The 22,136-nt window shown below is 55.9% G+C and overlaps 5 protein-coding genes across 5 annotated transcripts; 4 read left to right on the forward strand and 1 right to left on the reverse strand.

Annotated features, from left to right (window-relative positions):
- Positions 1-6,070: 6,070 nt before the first annotated feature.
- E0L32_009266 (uncharacterized protein) lies at positions 6,071-8,017 on the reverse strand (the record flags this gene model as incomplete). Its single annotated transcript, XM_031144212.1, has 4 exons — positions 6,071-6,310; positions 6,398-6,863; positions 6,985-7,845; positions 7,908-8,017. The coding sequence occupies 4 exons, from the start codon at positions 8,015-8,017 to the stop codon at positions 6,071-6,073; spliced, it is 1,677 nt and encodes a 558-aa protein (XP_030991234.1).
- Positions 8,018-11,761: 3,744 nt separating this feature from the next.
- E0L32_009267 (uncharacterized protein) lies at positions 11,762-12,616 on the forward strand (the record flags this gene model as incomplete). Its single annotated transcript, XM_031144213.1, has 1 exon — positions 11,762-12,616. One exon carries the CDS (start codon positions 11,762-11,764, stop codon positions 12,614-12,616), a length of 855 nt encoding a protein of 284 aa, XP_030991235.1.
- Positions 12,617-13,306: 690 nt separating this feature from the next.
- E0L32_009268 (uncharacterized protein) lies at positions 13,307-14,320 on the forward strand (the record flags this gene model as incomplete). Its single annotated transcript, XM_031144214.1, has 1 exon — positions 13,307-14,320. One exon carries the CDS (start codon positions 13,307-13,309, stop codon positions 14,318-14,320), a length of 1,014 nt encoding a protein of 337 aa, XP_030991236.1.
- Positions 14,321-16,122: 1,802 nt separating this feature from the next.
- Positions 16,123-17,610, forward strand: E0L32_009269 (uncharacterized protein; the record flags this gene model as incomplete). Its single annotated transcript, XM_031144215.1, has 2 exons — positions 16,123-17,215; positions 17,294-17,610. 2 exons carry the CDS (start codon positions 16,123-16,125, stop codon positions 17,608-17,610), a joined length of 1,410 nt encoding a protein of 469 aa, XP_030991237.1.
- Positions 17,611-20,600: 2,990 nt separating this feature from the next.
- Positions 20,601-21,777, forward strand: E0L32_009270 (uncharacterized protein; the record flags this gene model as incomplete). The annotated part of the gene is made up of 3 exons (XM_031144216.1): positions 20,601-20,726; positions 20,802-21,486; positions 21,575-21,777. The coding sequence occupies 3 exons, from the start codon at positions 20,601-20,603 to the stop codon at positions 21,775-21,777; spliced, it is 1,014 nt and encodes a 337-aa protein (XP_030991238.1).
- Between the last annotated feature and the right edge of the window lie 359 nt (positions 21,778-22,136).

Genomic DNA, 22,136 nt, shown 5'->3' on the forward strand with positions numbered 1-22,136 from the left:
ATGTATATGTGCGTGCGTACTGCTTGCGTATGTAGTGTATGTAGTGTTGGTGGGTGTGTGTTGTGGTTCGGCCGAGAGGAGCCCACGCATCATACAGGAGGGACCTGAACGCTCCCTGCTTAGCTGCCAATCCACAACGGGACGGCGTTGGCCGACTCCCTCTGGAAATGTACCTCCCATGCACATACATGGCGAGGCGCGCATATATGTACAGCCAGCCCGTCCGTCTGAGTATGTGCAGCGAAGTGTGTCTATGCAATGCATGCAGAGGCAAGGGAAAGCACCATTACCGGCTGGGGGAAATGCTCGTTTCTTTTTTTTTTCTCCTATCACTTTTGCCAGATTCGCGAAGGCCCTTCCCTGGTTTGCCCAGTAAGAGGCAAGCCCTCACAGAGCTACTGCTCAAACATTGTGCAGCAGCCACCAGGCATGCAGTATGCGCTGCGCAAGGGTTGATGCTTGACGCAAGCTGTAGAGACAACACACGCCCTTCAGGGTAGACGGGCCTGAGAACGGCAAGCGTTGCGTCGTGGAGAACCGATATTTGTGTGATTCAACATATGCAGGCAAAGGAGTTGAATGGGGGCCGGCAGTCGAGAGAAGTCTTCCAAGTTCCCGAGGTACCTCTGAGCGGAAGGGACTTGGCCGACTTAGCACCGAGCCGGGAACAGGACTCAACTACTTGTACACGATAATGGTGCTATTGGAGCTGAGGGGGACCTCTCAGCTTCACGAGCCAAGGAAGATGCCGTTTCTGCATCGTACTGTAAGCGTGGAGCCTTGCAAAACGGGAGGGTCTTTGGTCTTGGATTTTCATGCATGTAAAACATTATGGCGCAAGAAAACAGGAACGGCGCGTTCCCACAGCGGAGTTTGTTCTCCACGACGACCCTGCTTTTTTCGCGAGAAAATGCCGGTTCTCGTTGCTTTTTCCTGCTCCCTCCCATTTCCTTTCCCCGAATACCCGTTGAAGAAGATCAGTCCATGTCAATCGAACGGGGTGCTGAGGGGAAAAAAGAAACGTGAATGCTACAGTCAGTAGCAATGGAGACAGCCGAGAGAAGGAAGGAAAGCAACTTGGACAAAAGTACAAGTACACACACCCATCACTGCATACACACCTCCCTTCTCCTCTCCCACAGGACCGCTTCGTTTCTTGGCCCATCTACTCTCGGACTGGGGCCTATGCATCATCGTAGCTAGATCGGAGACGGGTTCCCTCTCAGATAAGCTACCGGCGGGCAACAGAAGAGGGGAAAGTCGGTAGCTAAACGCCAGTGTCAGCAGGCAATTGCATCGTGTGTAGTGTGGGCGTGCGTGTGCCTCGGGTGTGTATGCCACTTGAAGCAAAAGGGCGTGTGTAGGTGCCATATCTCGCACGGGATCTTAGCCTGTCCTCGTAGTGCCCTTCTCACCCCCCCTTCATCGGGTTTCCAAGAAATGGTCTACGATCTAGAGAGATCACCAAATCGCAAGGCAAGTCAGCTGGGCTTATGCGGGCCACGATCACTGGTGCCCTTGTTCTATCTCCATCCTCTGGTCCCTTTTCTGGTCCTGGAGGTCGCCCCCGAGGTGTGCTGACCTGGAGCTCATGTGCCTTCCCGAGATGGGATCGGCGAGGCCACGGCGCACGCCTCCCGGTGAGATTCAAGATTTGGAACCCAGCAAAGGCCGTGGCATTTGAGCGGGGTGTTCTTTGCCCAGTGCGCCTGCTTTCCATCTCTCTCTCTCTCTCTCTCTCTCTCGATGCCATGCACCTGATCTCATTACGACCCAAGAGTCGTTCGATCGGACGAAGTCCTACATTCGACCGCGCCAGTGTGGGAATGACCTGTCGTCAGCTCGATTACCCAAAAAGTCACGAAGCGAGACCAAAACGAGGTTTCGGCTGCACCGGTTTCCCAAGGATCTCTGGCTCGTCTGCCACAGGTCCCACCAGCGATGCAACGTCGATGAGAGAAGATGACAAGGACAAAGGAGAGAGAACGGCCGGCGTGCGGCCAGTGAGCTAGTTTGCAGGTATCACTGGTCAAACCAGTGTCATAAAGTTGGCAGCAATACCTACCGCAGCTAAGATAAAGGGGAATAAAGAAACGAGAGAAATGTCTTGCAATACCCACCTCTTTCCTCGTGCATGTGAGACATACATTCCTGCGGGCTATCTGGACGGACTGCCGTCTGCAAACCACTTCTCCCAGGAGCTTCGGACCAGATATACAACGCCTGGGTCCATTTTCGTACACAGGCCTGTAAGAACCAGTAACCTGAGAGGTAGAGAGGAGAGAGGGTGTGCGAGTTTTCCCTTGGGGATGGAGGTCGCAGCTCCACCAGCATGCATTGCATCTTCAGACGCAGGTCCGATAGGAAGCGGTTAAGCGCGGTCCTGCTAGCAGCATCGGTAGCATCGTGTGGTGGGTGCGGGTTAGCGAGGACGATGGGAAGAGAGAGGAGGGGAGAGACTCGCGCGCAACCTGCAGAAGAGGGACAGACCTGCACGTAGGGGCCGTACTGCTGCTGTCTTCTCTCTCTCTCTCTCTCTCTGACCTGGGCGCCCGGAGTATTTTTCGCCTTTGATTTGCTCTTGGTTTCTCGTGTCGGCCTCTCTGTCACAAGTGACATGACAGTGAGTGCCGGTCCTGACGTACGCATTGGCTTTCAATCTTGAGCTGCTTTGCCTGGTCGGCCGCAGACGCAGGTATGCATTTGGATGTACAAACAAGTACCCCTTCTGGAATTGCAGGTACCTTGCCTGAGGGCGTGGGTTGGCGATCGTGGATCGTAGACTGGGATCAGAGACGCGCTCGTGCCCTGGTCCATGTGTCGATGTATATGCGCACATCTTAATTCGAGCCAGCCACGGCATCGCAGGCATGGCAGCATGGCAAAGTGGCAGCGCGCAGCATTGCACCTGGAAATCGAACAATCCTCGGTGGGCTTCGACCTGGCATCCATGGATGGGAGAGCCAGAATGGAGTCCGTAGGCGGCCTTGGTGGAAACCAGTGCCCGCTACGGGGCCACTGGTGCCCTGCAGCTAGACAATTGCAGCAGGCGCGCTAGAAAGCACAGACCTAAGCCCGCCTCTCCTTTAGCCTCTGCTGATTCGGACGACAAATCCATGGATGGATACCTACCATCTCGGTGCACCCCCTCCCGCGTAGCATCTGGAGCGGCTCTTCGATTTGTACTTTGCAGTAGGTAGGTACTGATGCAGCCTCGATACATAGGGCTCTTTTCCTCTGCATCTGATATGATCTGCTCCAGCTTCGCTGAAATAGGTATCTAGGCACTACCTACGAAATAGGGCAATGCTCTCACAGCTTCGCAGCTGAGCTCTCGGGGCCAACATCGCGCGGCTCTCACTCTTACTTTACACTAAGGTAGCTGAGGTGGAGAGGGGGCGTGTTGGTGAAGGCGTGCAATCACGGCTTCTGTCGTTTGGTAAGCAGATGCTCTCTCCATTGCGCAGGTGCTCAAAACATGGTGAAGAAATGGGGAATCTGACGAGTCGTTCTTTGTCAGAGAAGAACAGCATGGAGCATTGAGAACATCACGTCCATCAAGGCAAGGAATTCAATCCAATCGTCCTCCCTCACACACATCACCAGAGTGGCTATATTCCAGAGATATCGCGTTCTGTCCTCGTAACCATGGGGTATGTCCTAGTATGTCCTGCCTCGGGCCAACCCAGAGCCTCGCTATCCTACCTGGCTACGTGGTCACATCGGGACCCCCTCTTTCTTTCTTTCTGTCTTTCTCTCTTGAATCATGACCCCTTCCGCCCTCAAGAACCGATAGCTATTTCCAGGCAAACTGCGGGGTTTCAACGCATGAAGCTCCCCAGCCATGGCGTGCCGCTCGTGGGTGGAACTGCGGTCCAGAATGGATACGTAGCCACCAGACTATCGGTGCTAGAGCAGGTAGAGGTAAGCTCAGGCCAAGGGTTCTTGACAGGGACCAGGTGAGTATGCCAGGAGGTGGGGAAGAGGGGGGGGGAGAGGGGAGTGGGAGGGGGGTGTCTATCGCCAGTGCTAAGGAATGTTGAGACAGGCATGGCGATCTGTGAGTTGATGACACACTCTACACATTTGGATTTGACGAACTTCGGTCACTCTTTTGATAAGTGCCAAGGAGGAAGAGCTGGGGCATGGAGAAGCAAGGAGACACGAGGCAGAACCAACAGTCAGTCGGGAAGCACGATGCGGTAGCCATCCCCGGATGCAGAGCTCGGCATTGGGCAACTTGCCTAATACGCAACGCATTGAGTATCAGATGCGCATGTTTTTTTGCCCTTTTTCCAACCCCGAATGTTGCTCCAGACAAGAGACTGGCACTCCCACCTTGAGTCTTTGGCGAGGCATATCGGATAGCAGACCAATCGAGAAAGGCACGTATCGACGGGAGACCAGGATGCGCCTCCCAGATGCGAGTGACGCCATACCATGACCGAGATCGACCTATGAAATCGCTCCAAAAGAGCCTCCAGTCTACCCAACGATTGAAAAAAGCCCGTGAGCACAAGCGTAAGAAAAGAGACCAGGCCGGACCATGCTGCCAGGGGTGGGCTTGTGGAGGGGGGTGGTGGTGGTGTGTGCAGGAGGAAGAACTGCCTGCCACCACTGCCCACCAAAGCAAACCATCCCAGATGATTGGTGGTAGTAATCAGATTCCCAAGAACAGTCGAGAGCAGCGACTCCATTGGTCGTGTGATAGGCCGTTTCTTGCACGGGCCTGCATACCTGACATCTGACACCAGGCCGTGTCCCACCCTCCATCTCTCCCTCTTCCTCCGTCTGCAGTTGTCAATATTTAGAAGGTCCAGTCGATGCAAGGCATCTGTATATGTATGTGTGTGTGCCTGGCCGGTGCGACGATGGAGGGTGCGAGACGGGTGACTTTCACAAGCTTTTCTGTCTCCTTTTGCATGAGATCAATAGAAACCCCCAAGACGAGAGAGGCTCAGTGATATTCCGCCATACATGAGCTGCTGTCGTGCAACTCCGGACGCGCTGTGTGGGTTGAGCGGGGTTTCACACAATTGCTTGGCCAGAACACCACTTCATCAATTGCATTTACCAATACCAATACAATATACTGTGCACGGCTCCGTTGGGGGAACCGTGGAGGTGATGGTGTGCTCACACGTGGGATGATGTCGTTCGAGTTGTTCAACAAAATCTGCTGCTGCTACTCTTCTACCCGTGTGTGTACACGTACTGTCAAGTGAAGGAACCAGAAACGAGCTTGTTTCGAGACTCTTGTTTGCCGGGACTGATTATTCTAGGATTAATCTGTCTATCAAGGCTTCCTGAGTTTCCCCAGCATCTAGACCATCTGCCATGCAGTTAACAATCTTTTCGCCCCTTCTCGCAATAAGCCCTCTCGGGTTCAATCAGTCCATTCCATGCGGAATGGGAAGGAAGACGAAGTGGTGTGAAGCAAAGCAAGACTGAAAAAAGAGAAATATGGGTGTTCTTGTATCCGGCTTCGACTGGTATACCGCCCTTCCAAAGCAATTTTTGTCAAATCAAAAGAACCATCCGAGATGGCGAAGTGTCCTATTCGCCCCTTTTCCGTGATGCCCCGCAGAGCACATTAGCCAGCCGACCCTGCATTACCACCCATTTGTCCATGTGGATTCCGTCACAAAAAAGAACGAGAACGAGAAAGCAGTAACAAAACCTCCTTCTTTGGAAAAGGAGGATGATGAGAGCGGGAGGAAAGAAAGAAAGAAAGAAAGGAGAAGAGCACCAAAAGAAAACTTTTTAGACACCGCTAATGCCTTATGAGAACACAACTCGCAGTGCTCGCATGCTCTGCTTTCATGAAGTGAAAATGCCGTCCGCAGCAGCTGTGTGGAATGAAGCAAAAGCCATCCACCTGCGCATCGTAGAGAGTGCTGTTTGTCCACCTCTCTCGAATAGCTCGTAACACCAAGTCGTGAGAAGGAAATTCGTCGAAAAAAACAACTGGGCCCCCTCTTCTTGTGACCTCTCGGTAGCAAACAAGAGTAGGTAGGTTCAAGGGTTTGAGGATGATGAGATTGCAGTCGATAGTGACTGGTCGAGGGTTTTACGCCTGACCAGTGACTAGGGTCGCCGGCTTCTCCGAGGTCTTGTCCCACGCCGGGGTCCGCTCGGAGACCAGGTGCTTCTCGTCGAGATCGCCCTTCAGGCCCAACTCCTCCCGCACATGATGGGGCAAGCCCGGGTGGCGGCCCGGGGGCGTGGTAAGGCTGGCGCTGCGCACGGGACGTGGAGTCAGACGAGACTCGTCGTTTGCGTCACCGTCAGCTCGGCTACCCCAAGACGTCTATAACGGAGCAAGCCGCCAAGTCAGCAATGCTGTCAAGATGGGTTGCGTGCTCAGGGTGAGACAAGAGAAAAGGGGTCGACATACCATTCTAAGAGTAAAGAGGGCATAGAGCTTGATGAGGCCGTGGAAGTAGCCAAAGACGATAGAGACAGGGAGAAACTTGATGTCGCTCGGGTTGCGCATGAACAATCCCATCAGCTTGACCACCTTGGTGAAGCCAAACATGAAGATGAATTGTGCCCAGAACGCATACTGTCGGCTTGCGAGCTCCCAGTTAGCGGTGGCCCACCAGCAAGAGGCGAGCAGGAGTGGATCGACGACGAAAGCTAGCGAGGTGAAGGTCGCAACATGGAGAGCGTAAGTGCACCATGGCTGCTGTCTGTGGATGAAGATAAAGTCAGTAAGGGTAAGCGCGAGAACCGATGCAATTGGCGAGGGTGTGACGCTGGGCGAGACAGGGGTCAGGAAGCTGGGTGTCCATAGGAGGACTAGGAAAATGGAAATAAGGAGAGACACCACTGGGGTGAGGGTGTGGGTGTGGAACAGGGTGCTGCAGGCAGGGGGTGAGAATGACAAAAAGATGAGGGGAGGATTGGAGGAGGGGCACAGAGGGGAGCGAGAAGGGGGACCAGTGAGACTAGGCTAGCTCAAGCTGGTTGGGTCTTACGCACTTCCACACATATTGCTCCGTCACGAGACTGGTCCAATTGCTTCGCCAATTGCTTCGAGCCCAGCGCGAGCACTGGTAGAGGAATTTCAGGCCATTCTCCAGGGTGGTCTCGAGCTCGCATTCCCGCTCGTATTGGATCCATGTCTTCCACTGGTGGCTGACCAGCCAGCGGGTCACGAAGTTGTCGTCGTCAGCATTGAGGATGAATTTACCCCAGCGCTCCGTCTTGAAGCCCTCCAGGAAGTCATGGCTTTGTAGGATCTCCGATCGGTAGGCGCCTGTGCGGCCTGACATGCACGAAGTGCCGCCGTCAATGTTATGGGTGGCCGAGATCTCAAAGTTGCGCCGCTCGATGTATGCCGCTCCGAGCCAGTTCCAGATGCGGGTGGACCAGTCGCCGTCCCAGACACGCTTGACCCTCTGGCAGGTGCCGACGCCACCGATCTTTGGGTCCTCAAAGGGAGCCAGAATCCAGTCCATCAGCTTCGGAGGCCAGGTGACATCATCGTCTGCCATGATGGTGATATCAGTGCGGACCTGAGGGAGAGCCTCGCAGACTTGGAGGCGCTTGTTGGCGATGTTGGTATAGAGAACCTTGATGTTGACTCCAGGAGCCTTGAGGGTCGCGGCTAGCTTCTCCAGGGCTTCCTTCTTGTAAACGGTCGTAACAAGGATCAGCTCGAACGGATTGCAAGCGAGGATACTCTGGAGCGAAGGTCGAAGTTCCTCGAACACATTATGAATGGTAGGAATGACAACGGTCACATCGCGCGACGTAAATCTAGGCTTGGCGGGGATCGGCTTGGACTTGTAGCGCCAGTGAGAACAGCAGTGGACCAGCAGGCGGACATATCGATGCAGCCTTGGAGAAGAGAATTGTTAGTGAGAATGCAAAGAGAAGCCGGAGGCCCTCGGTTTACTGACCATAGAATCCAGAAGGTGTAGATCCAGAAGGTGGTTGACCAGAGAAAGTCGAAGCGCGGAACGAATCCGTCCAGGCGAATGCCTGCCATGCTTAGACTCGAGATGGACATCACTGTTGTGATGCTGATTCGAGGAAGTTGGATGTGTCTTTGACACTCGGGTGTCTGTTTTCGCAGGTGAGAGGGATTTGGAAGTCGCAGAGGTCTTATGGTGATGGTTCGAGTTGATAAATTATGTAGGTTGAGCAAAATCTCAAGTCGAATTTTGCTGTTGTTCCGACCAGGCCTGATCGGAGAGGCCACTGGGTTGGGTTTTGTAGGTGGAGGGACGCCACACTAAGTCGAGGGGAGCAAGACGTGCTTTCGACTTGAGATTCGAGTGAAGGGACTGTCCCGAGTGAATATTCGAGTGAATTGACTTTGGTGTCAAGTGAATGCCTCGGGGTGAGGTCTGGGTGAGCTCAGATCTGAATCCACTCTCACATTCACTCTCACAAACACGTGCTGATAACTCTACCACAAAGAGATGGGATGAAGCTATGCCACAAGACAGGTGGGGTCTGAGGGCATCTGCCGCCGCTGAAGAAACGAGGAGAGCGAAACGACCGTAAGGTGGCTGTCAAAGGCCAGCTGGTGATGCCTTGGTTCGGGGCACCGCAGGCGTAATGTACACGAACGAGGAGAGGAATGCTCAACAGGGAGAAAATAGAGGCCAAGGGGTCGTCAATTGGCCTCCCGAACGAACAGACAGAAACAGAGAAGATGAGGGAGGAGAAGTAGTGGCATCCGGAAGATGTCGAGAGGAGGGGCGAGGACAGGATGGAATATATAACGTAGCCCGGCTGCGAGCGAGCTATCAACCTACATGTTTTGCCTATCTGCCTTTGGCAGCAGGACCTACGACGGAGTACGTACGTGATGGCCCATGCATTGAGACGTTTGCGGTTAGAGGGACGAATGATAATGCAAAGCCGTCCTGGAAGGCCAATTGACGACATGTACATGCCCAGTACGTCCTGGGCCAGGCAGGATACGTCGTAGCAGGTATGTAATATCACGTTGAAGAAGAGGTAGAAGAGAGACCAGACGAGACAGCGGGTACAATCTGTGGACTAATTGCACGCATCTTTTTTTTTTGGTCAATGAGGGAGGTGGGGGAGCATCCATGATCCATCAACTCCCCTGATCCATGTCCGATGTCGAGGGGGGCGTGTGCATACACTTTTTGTGGATGGGCGTGTCGACGTGATGACGCTAAAAGGCAAGTCGACCAGGATATGGGCCATATAGACTGAGAGAAATCATGTATCTGGACTGGGCAGGTACCTGCTGCAACCTGACTTGCCATTCTCCTTCTCTCTCTCCATATCTGCTGTCAAGTCAGGCCAAGTCAAGACTTGCTACTTGTTCCAAGACTGAGCGAGCCAGTGTTGCGATTCAGTCTCTTTGGGACCCTTGATCTGATGGATGAGTGGGGATGATGCATTTGGTGTAGTTGGTGGTGGTGGTCGTAGTGGATGTGATGTTGATGTGTGTAGGGTACTCTGCAAGAATGAATGCCTGGACATCTGGATGCAAGGAGGGTATGTGTGTATGCAAGTATGATACGGAAGGCCTGCTCTTGCGTAAATGCGAATGAGGGCAGACTAAAGGGGTGGGGAGTCAAGTCACAGAGGGAATGTGTGTACATACACGCTGAGGTTTGGGGACGGTCGAAGCGTGGCGTCCCTCTTTTACGATGGACGGGCCATGCGTGGATGCCATAGTGTATCTTGTCGTTGTTGTTCTGCTGCGTGGTGACTCTCCTTCAAAGAAAAGAGGAATGGCCAGTGTGTGCGCGGGGAGGGGCTGGCGTAGATGTATCTTCTCCACCAAAGAGGCCATCTGCTCCGGAGCCTTGCGGATGCACTGCAGATCTGATCTCGAATCTCCATTTCGTTTACATCGAGGTGTACTCCGTAAGCACACAGGCACATCCGGCTTGCCAGTCCAGTACAAGCGCTGAGTAAAATGGACGAAAAGGCCTGGAATTGTGGGTAGATAAAAAGACACACGAGGTGGAGATGGCCACATCAACCTGCCAAGATCCAGTGCTTCTTCGCATTGCTTTGGTCTTTCAAGACGCGGAATTGCTGTCCGTGACGGTCATGAGTTTCAAGGAAGAGAGCACAGCCTCTCCAGTATGAGAAGAACTACGGGCGGAGATTAGCACAAGGGCGAGGTTCGCTTGACGGAGGACCACGGAAGGGCCAACTTCCCATGGCGGCACGCTAGAGCACCGACCCCGGCAACAAGACACAGCCATATCGTTGCACCTTGTGCTTGCTCCGCCGTAACAGACATCGAGATCCACAGGAAGGATACAGAACAGAGCCAATGTACCGAGAAGATACATCTCGTCTGGTTACTTCTTGCAGGTACTTTTGTTGTTCAGCACGCACCTTTCTCTCCGCAGTCCAGACTCGACGGCATAAAATTCCTGGGATCCTATGTTCGTTCGCCTCCTCGGGAAGTGTAGGAGGGCAGGGGAGGAGCGTTTGGCGGCTGAAGAATGTGCGTCAGTCAGGCCATCGCAGTGGGCATCTGGAGCACAAGACCGCGTCACATGGCGGCTCGGAAGATGCCAGACCAATATGGAAGTAGACCAGAGGGGAGAGATACGGACCTACACGCGCGAGAGGAGGCAAAACCATTGCAGACCGTCGCTACTTGGGATCAGTTTGGAGTAAGCTTGAGAGCAAGGTAGCTCTAGCAGAGGCGCCTGGTCCCATTCTCGATCTGGAAGAACTAGCCACCCAAGAGCGATGGTTCAATGGCTCGGGTGCAGTGCAGGAAATAATTAAGGGTCTGGCTGATGGCAGGTCTTCAACTGATCCATCGTCGGCTTGCTGCAGCGCTTGGAGTAGCGCTAGCGAGAAGCGAATCACGGCGCTGAGGCCACTGGGTGGAGAAACGTCCTCTTTTAGTGAGATGGGGCCGTTTGCGTTCTTCAGACACGACCAGACGAGACGAGATCCAGCGGCGTCCAATGTTCGTTGCGTCTGGCCAATGAGCGAGCTGTGGACAGGGCAAACTCATGGCTTGCCCGGTGATGGCGGCAAATGGACTGTCCGCCGCCCAGGGCTTCAACGGTCAAGACCATGCCATTGGAGAGATCGAAAGGTCTCGAGCTCAGTTGGCCCAAAGCCGTCTGTCAAATGACCCTCTTCTATGTTGATTGCGGCCCTCTATCGCATCGCCAACGCGTCCTTACGTAGGGAGGTCTTTTCCCACGGATTCCACACAGAGACTGCAGATCATGGAAATGCTCTCGGCAAGGGACTGTCTCCCCCACAGGTTGCTCGAGAGCAGGGGGGGGGGGGGGGGGGGGGGTTTGGGGGGGGGGGGGGGGGGGGGGGGGTCACCGGGGTAGTGCCTCACGCGCTATCTCTGGCCGCTATCAAATGATCTCAACGTGCTGTAGACACAGGAGTCAGGAGGCCGTAGGATGCCGTCATAGGTCATCCCGTCAAGCGCTACCCACTCGCCTAACCTCCACGGGGGTAGTCTTTTTGCCTTTGTACCTAATCCATTCGCTTGCTGCAAGGTCCTTTTTGTCTCCTTTCCCCTGCAGGTTATTTTCGCTCCCCGTTTTCTGTCTGTCTGTGTGTCTGTCGGCATTGTGGAAACCTGCGTCCTGCATCCTGCAACCGAGAGTTTCCAAGTCAAGCTTTGCTCAGCGGGTGCACCGAGGAACCAGGAAATCCATAGACTACATACGGCGCAGCCCCGGATCGCGGCGTACAAGCGCACCGGCCCGGGGGTTTCATTCCTCGTCGCTCATTCCGGAACTCCGGAGACAGGCAGGACGGCGGCATGTCATTCCTCACCGTGATCTCCGCCATCTTTGGCTGGATCTACACCATCTGCTGGTCCCTCTCCTTTTATCCGCAGCCCGTCCTAAATTACAGGCGCGGTACTACCTCTGGCACCACTGTCGACTTTCCTTTCATTAATACCCTGGGCTTCATCGCCTACTTCGTTTCCAACTGCGCGCTCTTCTACTCGCCCGTCATCCGCGCCCAGTATGCTGCGCGCCACCACGGCCTCCCCCCGGCCGTCCAGTTCAACGATGTCGTCTTTGCCGGGCATGCTTTGATCCTCTGCATCATCATCGTATCGCAATACCTGCCGGGCCTGTGGGGCTTTGCTCCCGCCCTCGGCCGCCGGCCCTCGCGCTTCATCCTCGGCGTCGCCCTTGGCTGTGTCACCGGCGTCCTAGGCGTCATATTCCTCGTCGCCGGCGCGCAGGACACCAGTTCGGCCCCGCCCGGATCCGACCCGGCGGCCACGGGCTGGGCGTGGCTCGACGCCGTCTATGCCATCTCCTACGTTAAACTCATCATCACCGTCATCAAGTACACGCCGCAGATCCTGACAAACTACCGCAACAAGAGCACCCAGGGCTGGAGCATCGTCCAGATCCTGCTCGACTTCTCGGGAGGCGTCCTGAGCATTGCCCAGCTCGGCATCGACAGCTACCTGCAAGGGGACTGGTCCGGCGTCACGGGCAACCCTGTCAAGTTTGCGCTGGGCAACGTCTCCATGTTTTACGACGTCATCTTCATTCTCCAGCACTACGTGCTATACCCCGACGCAGAGAGCAAGGCCCGCGAGACGGACAGGCTGCTGGAGAGAGGCGAGTCGGGTGGTCGGCTGTCCTACGACTAGGTCTGATATACGGGTCGAACAGTTCAGCCCGCATTCGACAGTCATGAGCCGATGTTCCCCTCTTGGATGTACATATGTATATATATGCGTTGAATCATAAATCATCTCCAGCTTTGACCTGGCAAAGTGTTTTCGGCTGTTCACCCCGGCAGCCCATGTCGAGACATGAGTTGTAATACAGTCTGGACATCTCCTCCTACATCGTGACAGACGACAGGACTCTAGGCTTCGTCGAGGACGCGGGAGGGCGGTACGTACATCCCTCCACGTGTACGACTTAGAAGAAGAGTGCATCAAATCTGTCGAAATCGGTTTGATTCCGAGCAGAGCCGTTCAAGAATAGATACCTAGTATCCCAATCCGTTATCTCCAGGTAGGACCCGAGCCGGGACGACCCGCTACGGCGCCGGACCCGCCGGCTGATTAAGGGACTCGACTTTCTGCTTACAAGAATGTTAGTCACACCTTTGCAACTGTTCGTTTCCTTGACTAAGTCGCCAGTCATGAGTTGCATGCTGGCAGGTGACTGTATATTAGTGTGATTTGTGAGGCTAACAGACAAGTGGCAGGCTTGGGATATTGTGTTATACATGGTGTAACAGACATGACGCATCATGCATCTCACTCGAGAACCCCTCCATCATCCTTCTCAACATAAAAATACACACAAGTAGTACCAAAACCCACAAGATGGCGGCGTCGATTCCATCATCAATGCTAGCTGTGACGCACAGGCCGTCCAATAACAACAACAAGGCGCTCGCGCTCGAGACGCTGCCCGTCCCCGTCCCCGCGGGTCCAGAGGAGCACCTCATCCGCGTCCACGCCGTGGCCATCACCAACGGCGAGCTGCGCTGGCCCCAGCCGCGCCAGCCAGCCGACCCCGTGCCGGGCTACGACATGGCCGGCACGGTCGCCGTCGCGCCGCCCGAGTCGCCCTTCCCCGTCGGTTCGAAGGTCTACGCGCGGACCGCTTTCGAGCGCCAGGGCAGCGCGAGGACCTACTCTATCGCGCTGACGGGCGAGCTGGGCCTCATGCCCCGCGGCATAAACCCGGCCGAGGCCGCTGCGGTGCCACTGTCGGCGCTGACGGCGTGGCAGGCCCTCTTTGTACACGGCGGGTTCGGCGAGCCGGCGCCGGCGCCAAGCAGCGGCACGGGGGCGCCGGGCACCCAGGGAAAGAGCGTGCTCGTCACGGCCGCGGCGGGCGGAGTTGGCATGTTTGCCGTCCAGCTCGCCCGCCTGGCGGGCGTCGGGCGCGTCGTCGGGACCTGCGGGACCACCAACGTCGACTTTGTGAGGGGCCTCGGGGCGCACGAGGTGCTGGACTACCGCGCCGGGCCGGGCTACCTCGCGGCGCTGGGGGACGAGAGGTTCGACCTGGTGCTCGACTGCGTGGGCGGGGGGACGCTGGCCGAGGCGTGGAAGCTCGCCAAGTCGCACGGCGTGGTTATCAGCGTCGCGGAGCCGGCCGAGGCGAAGCGTCCGGCATCCGGGGTGGCCGAGGGCGTGAGGACGCTCTGGTTCATCGTGGAAGCGAACAGCGGTCAGCTGGGGAGGATCACACAGTTCATCGAGGCAGGGAAGCTTAAGACGGCCATCGATTCCGTTTACCCATTCGACGAGTTTGAACAGGCTTTTGCAAAGGCACACAGCGGACATGTAAGGGGGAAAGTGGTGTTGGGCATTGCCGATGATGTCTGAGAAAACTGTGGTCGAGACAAACGTATGGGCAGACCTGCTGCTGTGTAATAATTTCACTCCTCCTGGTTCGCTGTAGTCTTCCCCCAAGGCCCGAGTCTCAAGACTGTCCACAAACCCGGCGCTCCGCGTCCCCAAGCCCTTCTCTTGCTCTCGCCTGGCTTCGGAAAGCCTACCTCAAACAAGAAGGCCAGGCTCACAAACATCATACCAATCAACACAAACGCGTACATGCAGTCCTTGGGTCTCCCCAGTGTTTGGGTTCAAGAAGGGAGGGATACCCATAGAGAGAGAAGTCCCGTTGACATGGAGGTCGCGTCGCAGACCAGCAGAGACAGCAGGACGGCGTTCCACACTTTGATATCCTTGGCCGTGCGCAGCACCAGCGCTTCTGTACGCTGTGCCGTACTCCGTACACGATTTGACGAGCTCAGCGCACACTCCGCCACCCTCGAGCGAATGCGCTGTATGACCTCATTGGGTGCTCCTCAAATGGAAAGAAACGTTGCCTCTCCAGAAGGGCAGGTTGTACAGCGAGCAAGTGATACTCAATATAGTTACCTGGGAGTACTTGACCAAACATCAAACCCACCAATCTTTAGGCGGGATGATCATTCGTGCGGTGGTCAGCAAAGGTCTCCGTCGGTAGCCTTTGATACACTATGTGACAACCTATCGTCAACCATTGTGACCCCTGCTTAGCAGCGAGGTCAGCATGCCAATTGTCCTGTCTGACGCTCGATTCTTTTGGATGTCGATCCTTTTCAGGGTTTGCCAAATGACGGCACCAAACCGTCGGGAAGGCCGTCTTTTGTATGACCAGAGACCCCAGAGATTGACTGGATCTTGATATCCTCAATCGACTAAACACTTGTATTGGAATCTCGAAGAAATTGATCTGCAGGTCCACGCTCGTTCGCTGCCCTACGATGATGGCCAAAACAAGAGTAACCGATGATCCGGCACGGGAGACTGGTGGGGGAGTGAGCCCGTAGATCCCTCCCCTTTTACACAGCCGACCGCCCGGACTTGCCCAGAGTGCGGCAGTGAGTGACTGCAGACGGTTGACGGGCCACAGCCCGGGACAATTTAGCACTCCAGCTGGACAAGGGGGGTCTCACGGCGGTTCATTCGTTTGGATTTTGGCCCCAGAAACACCGAGGGGCCACCCACGCTCATCTGTGAGCTGGTGCTTACCTGGTGATTCGTTCGGCGTGCCATTCTTGCTAAATTTGCCCCTGGTGAACAGGAACCAAAATACCTTGGGCCTCTCAGCCACTCGGGCGATGCAAATCCTCTCGCCAGCTTATGGCGCCCCTTGAGCTCTGGGTCGGCGGCTGGGTCGTTCTTTTTGGAGTAGCCTTCGCCGTCTGTTTCGAGTCTCGACCTCGTGGATGAGCAACATTCCGCTATTCTAGAACGGCACTTGTGTGTCCAGATGTGTCCCACGTCAAGAATATGTCTGCGATCCCGCCTCCCATCTGCGGGTGATATCACAGGTCTGTCTCCGTGTATCCACTTGGGCTGAGTGGGTGGTGGTAGCACAGGGATGTATCCTACCAACTTATATACCACCCCGGGTTCCCAGGGGCAGCGGGGGGTTGTTGCTCCCAGCTGATGTAAAACCTGTTCCTGTCCGCTCACTGCTCCATTTTGGGATGCTCGGGGAGACCATATGCCAGAGGACCAGTCCCGCGTGTTGAAAGCAAATCGGCAAGAAAGGCTTCGTGCAACAACATGCTTGACCTGTGAGTGGCTTACCGACACGAGACACTCAGATACGCCTTGGAGCTGTGGCCGCGGCAATGCAGCGAGATGATGAGAGGTATCCGATACCAGTGCACACAACCGCCGAGGCCAACCTGCCCGAGGTAGCGGCTCATCCGCAGGCGGCCGAATACTTCCAAAACTCTCAAGAGAAATACAGCCTGCCCGGCACCACGCCAAGTCCATACAAGGATGCCAACGCCAGCCCCTTCACTCCCGCCGTCGCCGAGGGCGGTGGCGCAGATCTAGCACCGGGCCTCGAAGTGGTGACCAAGCCTGAACGCAAGACGGTCTGCGGGCTGAGGAGGAGAACTTTCTGGGCGCTGGTCGCTGTGGCACTTGTTCTCATCATCGTGGGCGCAGTAGTCGGCGGTGTCCTCGGCAGCAGGAAAGCGACGTCGCCCAACAGCGACACGCCGGCACCAAGCTCGACCGCATCTCCCCTGGACCCGTCCACGCCCCTCCCGGCCAGCAGGCGTTCCGTAGCTGCCGGGTCGTCTGTCGGCGATGATGCGACGGCAGCCACGTTGCAAATCCTGTACCAGGACCTCGCGACGACCCATGTTCTCTACCGGCTCATGTGGGACGACAAGATCAAGGCAGAGAAGGTGGCCTCCTTGCGGATCCCGCCGAACCAGGGAACGCCCTTGGCCGCGACATCGATGAGGTCGTCTTCGAGCGCCGGGGTCGTGGTGGACCTGTTTTACTTATCGACTGACAACTCGACGATGCTGCCCATGATCTGTCAGGCAACGCTCGAGTGCTCCAAGGGGGCAGGCGCTTGTTCGACGACGTACAACGAGGTCATCGCCAAGGAGGCGATCAGCACGACGATACAAAAGGGAGTGAGCGCCGACAGCGCGCTAGCAGCAGTCCTTATGGAGGACACTGCAGAGTTCCGAGTCTTCTTCCAGGGAGGGGGCGGTGCGGTCTGGTGCCTGGTGGGCCACGGCCGGCCGGACGCCGGGTCCTGGACGCTGATGCCCCTCGAGGCCCCCGCGGTGACGCGGTCCGCACTCAGTGCGTCTGCCAAGCGCAAGACGGGCGAGATTGATCTCCTCTTCGTGTCCAAGCTCAGCTCCAAGCTGCGCGAAGTGCTGTATACGGACAAGATTGGGCCCGGAAAGAGCCGTGAGTGAACCGAGCCGCGAAGCGTGTGACAGATGCCCCGTACGCGCGGAACTGTGCTAACTCGTGCCCACTGTCTAGCAGGCAAGGATATCGATGGGACACCTGGCTCGGTATGGGATGTCGGGGCCCGGCACGCGGCTTGCTACCTGCCCGGGACGGACACCTGGTACGCCTTCTTTGTGGGGCCGTCGGGCGGCGAGATCATCGGGTATTCCAAGAAGGCTGGAGCTGATAACTGGGGCCAGGGCTTTGGTAACAAGAAATGGGGGCTTTCGGAAGGGGCACTATCTACGTTGTGCTGGGGGGACCAGATCAGGCTCGTCTACATGCGCAGTGGCAGGTTGTCCATGGCGGCATCTGACAACGGTACCTGGGCCGACCCTCAGGATTTCTAGCAGCCTTCCGAAAGCATGGGAAAAGGCAAAAGAAGCGTCGGGGCCCAAGGGAAGAACCGACTATGCATGTCTTACCACATAGGTACCAGTACCGGGCTGATGGCCTGGCGCTGTTGCCCGGACATTCTGATGTCATATCCTGAGAACAAAAAGACAGATCAAATCCACTAGGGATCAATGGCACTACGAACGCAGAAATACTCGTTGATGAGGAATGGAAGAATAGAGGAATAGAGAAGGAATGCATGTCACGCATGCCCTGGCCAGAAACCCCCTCCCCTTGCCGCCGAAAGGCCTGTCGTGTGTCGCCACGATGGAGACGGGCTGCAGGCGAGATCAGGTAATTCAGGATGCGAGATGCAGTTATGTATCATGATTTGCACAGGCAATGGAGGTATTGTCGCCTCTACCAAAGGGCCGAGCGTGGCGTGATCTGGGTGCCAGGCAGAGGCTATTTGGGCTTTTGAGAGCCAAGAGGAGGGAGGGGCCACTCTTTTATCATTGAGAAGGAAGAAGGGCCGTCTTCTTTTCCCCAGCGATAACACAACGGGCAGAGCAGATCTGGACGGAACCTTGCCATAGGCCGAGGAGCATGGATGTGCAGGATGAAACAATCTGATGGACACCACCATCCGACCTTACTGGAGACTCGCATGCCGGAGCGGCGCGAGCGGGTCAGTTCGGGAAAAGGGGGGAGCGGGTAGGTAAACGGTTGACGAGAAGGCCGACGAGGAGATTGGGCATTTATGTCTTCTTTTGCATGTTTTTGCACGACGGTATGGGTTTCCGGTCGTCCTCGGGCAGCGGACCCCTGACATTCTCGTGGGTTCGGTAAGGCGAAAACGCAGTGGCCCGAGTTTGCCGTGGAAGAGGAGCTGCCGCCCGCCTTCACCCGGCGCTGGTTTTCGTGCACCCGGCTAGCAGAGGGTCTGGGGTCCCGGGACTGGCTCACCTGGGGAAGATGGCCCCGACGGCGCCCTCTAGGCATGGGGCGACGAGGCTGACGAGTTAGTGCTGTACATGGGCGGTACACAGCAAGGCGAGGAGGGCGTTGAAGAGGTCGAGAGAGATCTGTTGCGGTCGGGATCACGATATAGGTCGCCTGGCGATGGGGTTTCGGCGATGATGAACTCTGTATCCCAAGAGTTCCGCCTGTAGGTACCTAGGTACCAAGTAGGCTCTGTCGAGGGACCACAACTGGTGATTGGCCCACTGGGTCTTCAGCTGTCAGCTGCTGGCAGGCGAGGGGAGAGAGAGCTGGAGCGAGCTGGAACAGCCTTGACTGGCGGCTCAGTCCAGATGCGTGAGTGAGCATGGCTCTCTCTCTCTCTCTCTCTCTCTCTCTCTCTCTCTCTCTCTCTCTCTCTCTCTCTGGCTTGAAACTATCAGCCATTGCTGTTCTGGTCATCCAATGTTGGATTGCATACCACCTACTGTGGCAAACTGCGTTGCCCGTCAACCCTGGACGGAAAAGGAAAGGGATCGAGCTGGGCTTGGTCAATCTCAATGTGCTTGGCCAGCAGCTAGCCTCTGGCGTTGAAGCAGTGGCATGATATATACCTGACATTGACGACTGACGACAACGGTTGGACGGTTGGACGGCTGGTAGTGGTGGTGGCTACCTCCTACCTGTCGTCAATGACTGCGCCGCAGCCAGTAAAAGATGCACGAGCGCCACCCTCGTACCGTCCTCGCGTACTGCCTGTACTCAACAAGTCGCTGCTTATCAGACCACCGGGCAATTTGTTTGACACCTTCCAACGATGCTGCCCCACCAGACCGAGCAGCACCGGCGGCAATCTGCGATGCAAGCTGGCGTCCCGTTCTGATTGTTGCTGTGGACAGCCCGTGCCTTCCCAGGTTCCAGCCAAGCACGACCCCACCAAAGCTCCTCTGGATGGGCAACCTCGAGAGAGCCCCCCACCACCCCTCCCTCAACCTTTTTTTTCACCAGACGGTATTAATGTACAGCGCATGCCACAGCTGCGTCACCCTTTTGGTCCTCCCCTCTCTCTTCTGATCTCTCCTCATAGTCCTTTGCTCATCATCAATTGACCGAAACATCGTCTGTCCCCTCAACAAAGCTTCATCGCAGTCCAGATCAAGTAAGTGACCTCCCCCGAGCCCCTCCCTCGTTAGCTTTATCGCGTTATCCGTTCCCCCATGTCCTCCCTCTCTCTCTTCCTCTCGAAAAAAATACCCCGCCATCGCTCGTGCGCGCGACTCAACGACAACTTGCCCCGCCATGGTGCTATCCGGTTGTGCTCGACTGACCGAGCGAGCGTGCGCGAGAGAGAGAGAGAGAGAGAGAGAGAGAGAGATGTCAGGCCCTGTTTGAGATCTGGAATCCGGGATACTGAATCAAACGGAGCTGGAGCTTACCAGAGGCAACGGTCTCCGGACTGTCCGACTGTTTTGTCATGGTGGCCAATGACGGCATCCTCCAGCTCCAAAGAGGATGGATGACTCTCCGTGTCCCGACCGGATATCATAAAATGGCCAAATGACAAATCCATGCACTGGCAGAGCAGAGCCGAAAGCATCAGCTCCAGCTCCAGCTCCAAATCCCCAATCCCAGAAATCCCCTCCCAAACAGCCCATGCGGCTCCGCGGGATGGCTCACCGTCAATCGGACCTTCTGTCTGTCTCCTGCACTGCTATCATCACACACTCAGCATCAGAATAATTTTTATCGCGCAACCAAAACCACGTTACCCAATCTAAATCCACCGCACCGATGGCGCATCCCCAAGAGTCCAGCCCAGTCCTTTTGTTTTTGTCATACAGACTGATTTGTTGACCAATTGCGCCCTTTCCGTTAAAACACCTCACATCTTTCCTCGCCCCCATCCACTCATGACTCTTGCTTTTTTCTCCCCTCTTCCACTCTTCACCTTGTCCTTTATAAATCCACCGCGTCTCCCTCGTACCTTTTCTTCATTGAGCCTTCTTTCTAACCAAACATTCCACCATTCTAGATCTCATCCAAAATGGTTGTCAAGGTCGGTATCAACGGTTTCGGCCGCATTGGTCGCATTGTCCTGCGCAACGCCATCCAGCACGGCGATGTCGAGGTTGTCGCTGTCAACGACCCTTTCATCGAGACCCACTACGCTGTACGTTGTCCCATCCATCACTCCCGACCCTAGCATCATCATGTGCTCTCGGTGGCTGACCTGCACCCACTCCAGGCGTACATGCTCAAGTATGACTCCACCCACGGCCAGTTCGATGGCGAGATCAAGGTCGAGTCGGACGGCCTCACCGTCAACGGCAAGCACATCAAGTTCTTCACCGAGCGTGACCCCGCCAACATCCCCTGGGGCCAGTGCGGTGCTCACTACGTCGTTGAGTCCACCGGTGTCTTCACCACCACCGAGAAGGCCAGCGCCCATCTCAAGGGCGGTGCCAAGAAGGTCGTCATCTCGGCCCCCTCTGCCGATGCCCCCATGTATGTGATGGGCGTCAACGAGTCCTCGTACGACGGCAAGGCCGACGTCATCTCCAACGCCTCTTGCACCACCAACTGCCTGGCTCCCCTGGCCAAGGTCATCAACGACAAGTTCGGCATCGTCGAGGGTCTCATGACCACCATTCACTCCTACACCGCCACCCAGAAGACCGTCGACGGCCCCTCGGCCAAGGACTGGCGTGGTGGCCGCACCGCTGCTCAGAACATCATTCCCAGCAGCACCGGTGCCGCCAAGGCCGTCGGCAAGGTTATCCCCGCCCTCAACGGCAAGCTCACCGGCATGTCCATGCGTGTGCCCACCTCCAACGTCTCCGTCGTCGACCTGACCTGCCGCCTCGAGAAGGGCGCCTCCTACGACGAGATCAAGGCCGCCATCAAGGAGGCTGCCGAGGGCCCCCTCAAGGGTAAGTTGCCCCCCTGTCGCTGAATCGCGGAAGCCGTCATGACAAAATGTGGTTTGATGACTCGGAACTAACAATCTCGGGGGTCTAGGCGTCCTGGCTTACACCGAGGACGACGTTGTCTCGACTGACCTGAACGGCAACACCGCCTCCTCCATCTTCGATGCCAAGGCCGGCATCTCGCTGAACCCCAACTTCGTCAAGCTCGTCTCGTGGTACGACAACGAGTGGGGTTACTCCCGCCGTGTCGTTGACCTCCTGGCCTACATCGCCAAGGTTGACGGTGCCAACTAAGCAAACCACTTTCACGTGTTAAAGCATGTGGGTGGAAGAAAATGGAATCGGGCTAGATAGATATCAGCATTCTGCGCTGCTGTGGGGGACTGGCCAACCCCTTCTCGCTTCCTTTTTGAGCAAAGGTAGTCTTTTTTTTGTGACGTAAATCATTGGGCGAAGAAGTACCAGAACAAGGCAGAAAATAATAATCAATGACGGTCCTATTTACGGGCAAATCGATGCATTGTTTCTTGATCAGTGCCTGTCATTGTGTGGTGTCCAAGCAAATGTATGGTGTACAGTCGGGGATCATAAGGCATCATCATTTTCCATCTATCAAGCAAGGCGACCGGGGTAATGAATAATCTATCCTCTAG

Source organism: Thyridium curvatum (assembly GCF_004353045.1).
Source record: "Thyridium curvatum strain D216 chromosome Unknown NODE_66_length_249765_cov_79.631338, whole genome shotgun sequence".
NCBI lineage: Eukaryota > Fungi > Ascomycota > Sordariomycetes > Thyridiales > Thyridiaceae > Thyridium > Thyridium curvatum.